General features: G+C 51.5%; 1 protein-coding gene across 2 annotated transcripts; it reads right to left on the bottom strand.

Annotated features, from left to right (window-relative positions):
• Positions 1 to 415: 415 nt before the first annotated feature.
• On the bottom strand, positions 416 to 10347 carry CUNH13orf46 (chromosome unknown C13orf46 homolog). Of its 2 annotated transcripts, XM_050136604.1 has the most exons (9): positions 10158 to 10347; positions 8109 to 8160; positions 7086 to 7245; positions 6949 to 6996; positions 5957 to 6007; positions 4692 to 4759; positions 2800 to 2878; positions 1138 to 1205; positions 416 to 546 (listed from the first exon to the last, which is right to left on the bottom strand). In XM_050136604.1, the coding sequence occupies exons 1-9, from the start codon at positions 10345 to 10347 to the stop codon at positions 480 to 482; spliced, it is 783 nt and encodes a 260-aa protein (XP_049992561.1). In that variant the 3' UTR covers positions 416 to 479. The 2 variants fall into 2 exon arrangements, with proteins under 2 accessions (XP_049992561.1, XP_049992562.1); XM_050136605.1 differs by lacking the exons at positions 416 to 546; positions 1138 to 1205 and adding an exon at positions 1262 to 1327.
• Between the last annotated feature and the right edge of the window lie 959 nt (positions 10348 to 11306).

Genomic DNA, 11306 nt, shown 5'->3' with positions numbered 1-11306 from the left:
TATGACTCCAATAGGATCCTGCTCTGGGAAGGAGGCCGAAGACGCCTTACCCTGTCCGCATGCCTCCTAGTGACCATGACAACCCCAGAAGCACACTATGGGATCAGGCCTCTGCCACACACACACACACACACACACACACACACACACACACACGTCTTCAATGATTACCACGTCCTTGGTGAGTCCAGGTACTCAGGGCCTCAGATGCACAAGTTTGAGGAATTGTTTCTGCTTTGTTTTGTGTGGTGGAGGGGGAGACACATGAGAAGGTGATTGGGGAGTTCACATGCTCAAGCACCTTAGAGAACCAGGCTTCCAGGTAAAGGGACTAAGGAAGGCTGTGGCCCAGGGCCTGGGGATGCAGGGAGGGTCAGATCAGAGGTAACCTTGGCCCCTCTCCTCTCCAGCTGCAGCCTGGGTACGCCATTGTAACTCCAGCGAAGCCTTCACATCGTGATGTTTCCTTTAGTGAGCAATTAGCTGGAACTTAAGTTCTGGGTGAGCGATGAGGCGGCCAGCCCGTTGAATAGTTGGTTCCTAGGACTGCAAGCGAAGTGGGGTGGAAAACTCGAGTCACCAGGGGGCGCCATCAGACAGGCTAAAGTCCTGGTCCCGGTGTTGGCACAAATAAGCCTAGAGGCCTCAGCGGTGTGGGTGGAGAACAGAGGGGGAACTGAGGGGAGGTTGGCTGGTTGCGGCAGCAACACGCCCTGCTCAGAGCAGCTGCAATCACAAGTCCACACAGCAGACAGGGCCCCCAACACTGGTGCTCTACCTGCCCCCCAACTCCATGTGTCTCCTGTCCTCATGGCTTTAATAACTAGACTAATATTTACCAAAAGACCCTTTTGTGGCTCAAATTAGAAGTATCAAGAGATACTGTTCTGCCCAGCTACAGGCAGGACCCCTAGGGGCATGGACTTGGTCCATATGATGCCCTGTCTCGGTATTGAGTAGCACCTGAAAACGGTCACCAGTGACATGCCTGTTATATACTGTAGAGAGGAAACCTCAGGTGCAGCGTGACCCCAGCGTGCACCACAGTCTGTCCCTGACCTGAGTAAGGCTCACGTGCCCTCCCTCTGCGGGGACCATCTGCCGGAAGGTAACGAGTTCACTCACTTTCCACCTTACCTGTGATTGGTGTTGGGTTGAAGGAGGGTCCCTGCTTTGGGTCTCCGTTGGCTGCTGTCACTCTGGCCCTGCCCATGGAGGGAGGATCATGAAGCTGTTCCAGGCCTGGGCTGTCTGTCTTCCCTTAGTCCCCAGAGAGCTCTACTAGTGGCTGAGTCAGAGGGGTCCTGTCCTGAGGTGACTGGTGGTTCTAATAAAGCCAAGGCGGTGTCAGTGCCTGGCTGGGAAGATGAGGCCCAAAGAGGATGGGATCCTTGGGGGTCTGAATCACTGGGGAGGGGGGGCTCCTGGTAACTTCCAGGTGGTGGGAGGTGGAACCCTAGAGGCTAGGCTGCCAACTTTCCCTGAATTTCAGCATCACTTGGATCTGAGGAGCTAGTGGCTATGCTGGACCGTAACGGTAGGTGTCCTTCAACAGCCTCTGGCCACCTGAAGCAGCAACAAGAAAGACCCTGTGGATGAGTGGTTCGGTGTCTTTGTCAACCATGGACACAGGGACAGAATGCAGGCACCTCTTAGCCAGGCCTGTTTCATTGTCCCAGTGAAACTGGCTGCTGCCGGCTGCTGCCCAAGCAGAACTGACCTCCTGCCCCAACGCTGAGCCCTCAGCGCACAGGTGACCACCCCCTTCTCATCCTGCCAGGACCTCTTCTCTGAAGGGACAAGTGATGCTTTGAAGCCATACGGCTCAGAGTCCAAAAACAGACTGGTACAGAGGCAGGTAAGGGAGACTCGGGTCTCAGGCATGTAGGAATACTCAGAACCAAGGCTCAAAGTAGTTCTTGAGCCTTTCAAAATGGGATTTCATCCATCTCTGGACCTAGCAGATGCGGGTTCTAGTGTCAGGTTGGGACGACAGCTGGCCTGGCCGGGGCGTGACAGCCCCTGACTCAACTTGCCTGGGCTGGGGTTTTTTTTTTTTTCCTCGAGCATTAGACAGCTTCTCTGCTGTCCTTGCACATTTAACATGTATCTCTGGGGATAACAAAGCTCAGGATATTGGATAGGTGAGAATATTGAGTTCCTACACCTGGTGAAGGACCATCTCTCTCCTGGTCTGGAAGCACATGGCCACGGTCAGACCTAAAGATAGGAGTTCTCTGTGTGGATCACATGGAAATACTGGGGTTCTTGTTTCTCCAGTTTACCAGGGCCTGTGCCCAGCAACAAGCACAGAGGAGACCCAGGCTCCTGGGCATCCCTGACCTTAGCCTACAGGGACCTTGGCACCCACTGTGCCTTCCCCTGAGCACCATGTTCCATCATGAGTTTGGGCCCACAGGTGCCTCTAGATGTTTCCAGGACCTGCAGGATAGAGGACGACCCTAGGACTAGGGCATGCCAGCATCGTCTGCCATTACTGGCAGGTGCCTATGGAAGAAGAACATGATCCACAAACATCCTCTTGTCTCTGGTGGCCAGGGCGTACACCTGGGTGGTGTGCATGCCCCCTCCCCGAGCATTCTCAGGTTTAAGTGGACTGGGGGGGGTCTTAAGCGGACTAGGGGGTCTCTGCACCACTGTTCTTTCTCTCAGCTGTGGCTAACCTTGCAAGATGGAAATAGAACCCCAGGGAACTTGTCAGAGGGGCCCTGGAGTGAGCACACCACCCCTGGGCTCCTAGCTGCTCAGACCCTTCCCTGCCCTCCAGGTCTTGACTACCTTTTCCAGAGTGTTGATAGTGTCCCTTGCCTTCTTCTTTGTGGAATATGGGATGCAGCACACCCAGCTGATCCTTGTCCTGGATGCCAAGAACATGAGAGAGTAAGAAGGCCCTCTCTGCCCTGTCACACACCAACCTCCTGGACGGCAGCCCCCACCCCACACTCTCAAACCCCACTGTTCCCACTATGCAAGGCCCAGGGCAGCAGGACACACCCCTCACCCCCAGCAAGCTACATCTCAATTCCAAAGCTCGCCACTTATTTCTGTCCTTCGGGAACCCAGGTCTCTTATTCTCTGTCTAGAGGGACTCTTAAAAGACATCCTCCAGGTAGCTAGGTGGAGGTGGAGAGAGGTAACCTCCATGTATGTTCCGGTCATAGGAGGCAGTGGTTCCCACTATTATGGTGAAGGTAATCACCCAGCTCATAGTCAAAGCTGCCCAACTGGGCGGCAAAATGTTGTTGGTGCATAGTTGGCCCATCTTACTGAGGGATCCTGGGCATAAAATTGGAAATTAAAGAGGTGAGAGGTGCAGATGGGTGTCACGGCTCCTGTCCTGACCAGGTTATGTACAGAACCCTCATCCCTACCAAGTGACTGCCAGCACTCAGGGTTACTCTGACACCTACCCTACCTAGGATAGTGAGCATTAGAGATTGCAAACCAGACCCAGACAACGGACTTAACTGTCTCTCAAGCCAAAGTGTAAAGTCAACCCTTTGTCTGTGGTTAAATTCATCCAAGAAAGAGTGAGGGGAAAATCCCTTGGAGAAGACTTGCCTCTGTCAAGTCTGGGCTGGGGAGTGTGACATACATGGACTATACACAGGGAGTGTGACATGGACATCATGATAATCTTGGTAACACTTGATATGATCACCTGTCGTGGCCTGGTCATGTGGAGGTCAGTCAGGGAGACTTCCCAGTGAGGATGACCAGATGTCACTGATTCCTTTCCCAGGCCAGAAGGTTGAAACAAAGGTGGCAATCACCGTGACCATATTTCCCCCAACTGCCCACCAGATAGAGGGCTAAGTGGAATGTGATCAAGGAGCAGAGCCTATGGGTGACTTATGGCCCAGAGGCAACCATTACCCCATATGAACCCAGCTTCGGCCCGAGTGTGACATCAAAGATTATGCAGCCCAGTAGGATTAGGGGTGATTCTAAAACTCCCCTCTTCTATGTTATTCTGTTCCTCATGATGTGAGTTCCTTTATGACCACATGCCCATTTAACAAATGTAATAGAGAAATTTTACCTTGAAAACCCAGGTAAATAAGCCAAAATCATAACGAAGACATTAATTCTGAGGGGGTGGGAATTTGAGTAACTTGTGATCTCTTCATTTCTCTGTATTGTTAGAAATGAAGTAAAATTAGATCTATGGGCCAGAGGCAAGTGCTTGCCTGGATCCCAATGCCCTTCTTCGTGGCTGATGCCTCTTGACCTCAGGAAGCTGTGAAGCTTTGCCGGTCTATCCAGGGGCATAAGTCTCAGGATCAGTGTGCAAAACCCTGTACGCCTAAACCCAGCTATGAGAGGCTATCTCTCCCCGATGGCATCCATGGCCTTCCTAACTCTCTACAGTTAATTGCTACACCTTTACCTTCTGCTTTGGTCATTTTGCTGGCTGATAAGATGAGGAGATGTGGTTTGGTGGTGGAGTGAGATATGGCTCCTGGTAAATTTGTTCCCAAGCTCTGAGAAAGTTTACCATATTGTCACTTGTTCCTTAGCCCCTCTGGTCCCCATAATCAACCGACTTATGCATGGCTTAGGGGATGGAGGGAAGGCAGAAGGCACAGAGCTGTCACCATCGGAGTCTGTGGTAGGAATGTCACCCTGATAAACAGCGCCGTCTAAGTTATCCCTGAAGCAATACTCACTCATCCTCTGACAAGTCCCCTGTGTCCATCGGGGGCCTCTTCTCTTCCCTCAAGGCACAGGTGATTATCTATGGGAGGAGGCAGAACAATCTGTGGGACCCTCCCAAGGAACAGATAGGGACAGAGAAAGCCATTCCACTATGGTTCCGAATGTCCTCCTTCCAGACAGTTCTCTGTTGAGTGGGGATGCCCAACAGAGGACTCCAGCTCCTGTGAGCCTCCCTGACTCCTGGGCTACAGGTGGAGAGAATTGGCTCCTTGGTCTACTTCTGCTATTGGATGACCTTTCTGGAGTCCTTAGAACTCAGGGCCCCATGAGCGGCTTCATAGGGACACAGTGTGATTCAGAAGCTAAAGGTATAGACAGGTGTAATCTGGAAAGTAGCCAACCTTCAGGTACTCCTTAAATTTGTCAACTGAGAACTTCAGAAGTCACCCAAAAAGACATCTGCTAATTACAGCAGGGAACTGGAGGGAGACTCCAAATAACTATGTTGATGAGCCACTGAGAAAATCTCATTTTATGGATAATGATGATGGTGATGTAACAATGATGTCGATCATAACCATGACGGTGATTATGTGATGGGGATATTGATAATGATGGTCGTGATACTAGCGCTGATGATGGTGGTGATGGTGATGATGACCATGTCGGTGCGGTCAACAGAGGTGGTGATGGTGACAAGGATGTCAAGGGTGAAAATATGATGGTGATAGCGGTAGTAACAGCAATGGTTGTCGGAATAGTGATAATGTTGATGGTTGTGATGGCAGTGATACCCGTAGTGACGGTGGTGGTGGTACTGTTGGCAATGGGGATGATAACAGTGTGATGATAATTGGCAATACCTCATACCAAGGCCACAGCCTGGAGAGGTGGGTATATGCTTTTCCCATGGTGGAACAACTCAAGCACAAGAGGTTCATGAGCATGTTGAGCAGTTACTGATAAAGCCATGTATCTCTTGTTCTCTCTGCCTCTTTCTGAGATTCCCTTAGAAGCTCTGGGTACCCAAAAACCCACGTTGGTGCTAAAGGAGGGAGGGAGGGAGGGAGAGAGAGAGAGAGAGAGAACACAGGTGTTTTTCTTCTACTCCCAGTCAGTCCTCATCAGTAGCACCAAGGATATTCCCTAGAACTTCTGGCCTTGGGTCTCGGCCTCACCCTTCATGTGTCTGTTATGCTTCCTCCCCTGCCCCCAATGGTATGGGTGCTCTCCTAGTGGGGAGTTTGGGTTTCTGGTCTGGAGGGTGTTACTGTACCTCCTCCTCAGTATGGTCTCCAAGGTCGATCTCCACAAACACAGATGGTTTCTACGGAGGAAACAATAATTTAGGAGAGATCTTGGAAGGAGCTGCAAGGTTCTGCCTTGTAGATCTGTAGGTCTGGATGGTCCCACCAGACGCTGGTGATGACAGAGGGCCCCTGTGAAGCTTGGAGGACCACGGCAGCACAGAGAGCAGGGGCCAGAAGGCAAGCTCTGGGCGGATGAGGAGCAGCGTGACCTTCTCACCCGTTTCTACTCAGTGGAAACAGGTTCTTGAGATTCTGAGAGTTTCTACATCCTTCAAGTGACAAGGCCACTGTGGAGTCCTGGGGATCCCTCCCCAGCCCTGATCTACAGGAACACATGGCTCACCTCCATACACTTACCTAGAGTCATGCTTCACCGAGACAAGATCTATTCTCTAAGGTGGGCTAGCTCACAATATGCCAACTCAGCCTCTGTTTGACACTTCGGCTGGCCCAGAAACTTGTCAAGGACTATCTGCTGTGAAGTCCTGGTTAAAAAGGTGTCCCACTGTCCCTGTTCCCCATAACATGGTCTGGGAAGGAGGATAAAGCTACCTTCCTTCATGATGGCCACCGTGAAATTCATAATTAAGTATGGTACTTGCACAGAGGATGTATCTCAGAGACCAAGGTCAGGGGTGCCTTTGGTCAGCACCCCTGGGTGAGATGCTCTGGGCGGGGTATTATTATTCTGGGTGAAGTTCAATCGGAAGGGGAAATCTCAAGATCCACACCTTTAGTGATTTCATTGTTTGGCAAGCTAGGGCAGGATGCTGTAGGTTCAGGCAAAGAGGCTCAGAGCTTTCTCCCTGAACCAATTTCTAGCCCAGTCAGATAGAAGAGCACCTGCTCAGATGGTTTTAAGGATTCCAAGTCTATGGTGTGCGCAGAGCCCACCAGGAGTTGCATATGGACAGATTTGCTCATCATAATGCCTGTGGCTCGAGTAAGAAGTGCTTGCCTGCTTTTCTAGAAGGTTATTCAGCTTCATGGACTCTGGCTCCTGCCCCTACAAGTCAAAGAAGACACCAACAGGTGAGTACAGGGGAGGCCGTGCAGGAGGCCAGAGTGCACAGAGCGGCCCGAGGCCAGCCTGACCTCGGCCACTGAGGTGCGTCTTCCTTTGCGGGCACCATCCTTTTCTGAGGTGCTGGTCTCCGAGTCGCTCTTCTCTGGCTCCGACTTCCCATACTTTTGGTCCAGCGTTCTGGGCTCATCCTGGTTCCTTTTCTTCCTGTTTTCCTCTAGGCTCACCTGACTGGAGATAAGTTGGTAGGTTAGGCATCAAAAAATGCCGTTTGGAATAAGTGTTACGACAGGAATCAGTTGCTGTCTCTCTGGCTGCTCCCCTAATGCTTGGAGTGAGGTAAGCCTGTGTGCCCTTTTGGAGACAACTCATCTTGTCTGGAGACACCAGCTCCACTCCCTACAGGCTTATGGGGCATGATGGTACCTAGTTCTGCCAACCAATGGAGCCTCCAGCACTTTAGTCGCCAGCATCCCTCCCCCCTCACTGTTTTCTGGTCTAGCACCTTCCACCGGTGCTGGCTCATGGGAAGTCCTCTGTAAACAGGCAGCCTGACCTGTGCCTGGTCCACGGCAAACAGACTTTGGGATCTGAGAAAAGCCCTTGGGTTCAATGACTTTGAAGCCCCATGGAAGGCAGGATGGTAGGCAGTGCAGAGGGATGGCTGCGTGTTAGGTGACCAGATAGCTGTTCTGACCATTGGGAGTCTGATTATACAGCCTCCCCGTTCAGCAAGGACACCTTAATGGACCCAACTGACATGAGACAGGGTGGAGTTTCCTTTCTGGAAGAGGCACATGGAGATACTTGTTGAGACACTTCCCCCAAGTTGGCTGGATGCCAGAACAGGACCAGGCAGAAGGACTGCCTAGGAAGTGAGCAGGGCTGCCTGCACTTCTGAGACACACAATGGTGGGTTCTGGTTTTATGGGTCCCTTAGATAAAGAAGGTCCCCAACCATCCCAACCAATGCGCCCTAAAAAGAGTCACCCCCCTGAAAGGAGTCTTCCCAAGTCCCGACCCAGAGGGAGGGCTCCATCCCGCTCCCCACTACCCCAACCCTCCCATTTCAGAAGAGAGTGCCTTCCACTTACCAGGAGGTATCATCTGTGTCACTTCTTGGATCTTTACCTTGGTCCTCAGAGTCTGAGGAGCAAGGGAAGTTGGTTAGCTTCCCACGGTATGATGGCTCCCGCACCCAGGCCTTCCCACAGTTCACCAACCCACTGGTTCACTGTCCTGCCTAGCACTCCTCAGGGCAGGCTCCAGGCCAGCTTGAGCGTGAACAGCCATGGCTAAAGAGAATTGTTTCCACATCTGCCTCTTTGACCATCCTCACAGTGCACTTGCATTTTTTCCCTAGTCCAGCACCTTCCATGCCTGGGCTGGAGCTTTGAGCCTGCTTCATGCATAGTTGTGAAAGCCCAATCCTTACTCTGTTCTTCCGTGACCCAGACTTGGCATCCATGGCTTCCTGCAATACACTCACAGGTCCCCAAATCTTCCTCATCCCAACACTGATTACGGGAGTGGCAGAACAGGAGTCAAGGATGGCGACTTGCTCTAGACGGGATGGCTTGTCTGGAAATATCCTGGCCACTGATGCCTCCTAGCTCTGAGGGCCATCATTGGGGTGATCTTAGCTATCCTCTATCCCATGGGACAGGAGGTACCTTGAATGTGTTCAAGATTGAGGAGACCCTAACAAGTAGCCATGAAACATGAATTCCCAGCTTCAGGCAATGGCTGCAGGGAACCGTGCCAAGGGATCCTGGGAGCACTACGTGGTCTGTGAGCTTCCCCCAACACGGCATACTTCTTCCGCATGGAACTTCCTCCCCTCAGCTTCCAGGGATCTGGCAGCTCATCTAACAGGAAGAGCCATGAACAGATGACTCCATTGAGGCCCCATTCTGTCCAATTCCCCCAGTGTTGCCGTTGGGGCCAGACCTCAGCATGGATGGCTGGTACAATCTGATCCTCACAGTGGCTTTGGGATTCAGACAGAAGCCCCAAAATGTTAAAGAGTTTTGGTAAAAACCAAGCCCAGAGACTGGGCTGAGAGATGCCCTGTTTTGGATGGTGTCCTAACAGAACTGGCAAGCCCTTTCCTTGGGTTTAGCGTCCAGGCTAGTTGATGCCAGTGCAGGAGACACTTCCTCACCAGCCTGTCCTCTTCTCTTTCCATCCACTCCAGTCCTCCATCCCAGCGCTGCCCTTCATAGAGATGCTAGGTGCGTCTAAGCTGCCCCCTTCCTATAAGGGAACCTGTCCCCTCCTGTGCTCAGCACATCTGGCCTTGGCCTGTGCCATGTGACCCCTCTCTCAGGAGACCTCATGCCTGTCCCTCTGTTGTCTGCAGTGGGGGACTCAGACTTGTGGGCATCTGTGGTTAGAAGCTGCCTGCCCAACAGAGAGAAACAGGAGACTGAGGCCTTTTTGCTCTCTCCGTGTGTGTGTGTGTGTGTGTGTGTGTGTGTGTGTGTGTGTGTGCCACATACCTTTGCATGACAGCTCAAACCAATGGGTCAGAATGACGAGAGGAGGAGAGCTCTCTAGAAGGGTTCCTGGTGACTTAAACACTTCCAGAAGGATTTAAAAATGGACTGGCAGGCCTGGAGAAATGCTGTTAAAGGCACTGGCTGCTCTTCTATAGGCCCAGGGTTTGGTTCCCAGCACTCACATGGGGCTCATAACTCTAATTCCAATCCTAGGGGACCCAAAGCTCTCTTCTGTTCTCCACAGCACTGCATGTACACAGTGCACAGGCATATATGCTGGCAAAGTACCCGCACATACAAAGATCTCTGTCAGCCCCACCTGAGCACACGTGGATACATGTCAGCCCCACCTGAGCACATGGGGATACATGCACCTATGATTTGGAAGATGCTATTAGGAGAACCTTCTAGTCCTGATCCTGCCTGTGAAGTGGACTTAGCAAGGAGCAGTCATGAGAAAGGTAGGGTTTCCATCGCTTGGTGCAGTTGTGCGCTTAGAAGCCAGTGACTTCTCCTTACAGGAATATGCCTTGCACATTGGTGTGCAAACTGTCTGTGTTCATTTGTACACAAACTGCTTTCTTGACGTTGGGCCAGGTCCGGCCTGCCCTCCCAGCCCACCAAGAGAGAGCCACCCCCTACCTAGCTCCTTGCGTAGTAGCTTCCTGATGCAGACTGGTGGATCCCCCTTCTGGTGCAAGCCACCCACACTCCTGCTCCTCTGGAGTTCAGCCCCCTCGCTGGCCACTTTGAGGTATCCGGGGGCTATTCCTGAGGGCAGGGCCCCAGGGCCAGGCCTGTGCCTCCTGTGAGTGGCAGGATCCTTTTCCATCCTGACCCAGAGGGGAGGAGGAAGCCACCAGCGCAGCCTCAGACCGAAGGCATCTCTGCCAGCCTCTCTCCCTGTCTCTCCTCCAGCAAAGTGGCCCAGAGCATGCTTAGTCCCCGTTGCTATGGCACTGCTGTGACATCACAAGTCAGAGCTGAATGCTGAGGGCCACCCCAGAAGTCTCTGCAGGCTCCAGGTTTTTTTGTTTTTGAGTGATTTCGTGTTGGCCACTTTCCTGTACTTCATGCCTCACATGTGTGCTCCTGGGAAACCAGAGCTTTGTGAATGTATGCCAAAGGGTTGTATCTGTTAATCACAGGTTGTTAGGTCAGACGTAGAAGGTAGGCAAGGAATGGCTATTAAAGTGTCTAAAAAAAGCCCAAGATAAACATTTGAACCTCGCCACAACCATTGGGCTTCTTATTAGTTAACGAGCTTTATAGATGTCCGATGTAAGGTGTCATTCTTTCTAGGAACTTTGACTCACGTGAGTGACCTTAATTCAGTTGCCTAACTTTCCAAGACCCCCCTTCTCAAACAGTCAGGCCTAAGGTCCCTGGTGTTAGGTCCTCAGCACCAGGGAGGGGGGCTGGCACATCTAGATCTAACGTAGACCAACAGATGATCCCTGGTTCACCGTTCAAGTACAGAGTCATCTAGAGCTATGGTGCTGGGAGGAGGGGCATTCTGACTCTCCAGGGCTTTTGATTGGGCCTTCTGAGATTAAACTGACTCAAGGTATATTTAGCAGGAAAAAAAGTATATGAATTTATTTTCCTGGCCGGGATCCTACACTGGTTAGTCTTTGTCAGCTTGACACACAAACACATCAGCATTAAGCAATAAGCCTTTCTTTATGGTTTGTACCCAAGATATTAATATTAATATCACAATAGAAAACACATTTTAGCTTTTAAACAGACCACGGTCTTCTAACCATTCCAATAATTTAAAAGTTTAAG

The sequence above is a fragment of the Alexandromys fortis genome, unplaced genomic scaffold (genome assembly GCF_014885135.2).
Source record: "Alexandromys fortis isolate MF-2015 unplaced genomic scaffold, M_Fortis_MF-2015_v1.1 scaffold_3, whole genome shotgun sequence".
In the NCBI taxonomy this organism is placed as follows: domain Eukaryota; kingdom Metazoa; phylum Chordata; class Mammalia; order Rodentia; family Cricetidae; genus Alexandromys; species Alexandromys fortis.
Note: the sequence above shows the minus strand (reverse complement) of the source record. Positions and strands in the feature narration are given on the sequence as shown.

Coding starts and splice junctions, on each gene's coding strand:
- CUNH13orf46 (XM_050136604.1), bottom strand. CDS start 10,347: ATGGAAAAGGATCCTGCCACTCACAGGAGGCACAGGCCTGGCCCTGGG. Junction 6,008..6,948: donor ATAACCTTCTAGAAAAGCAG/GCAAGCACTTCT, acceptor TTTCCTCCGTAG/AAACCATCTGTGTTTGTGGA. Junction 2,879..4,691: donor GGGGACTTGTCAGAGGATGA/GTGAGTATTGCT, acceptor CTTGGCATCCAG/GACAAGGATCAGCTGGGTGT.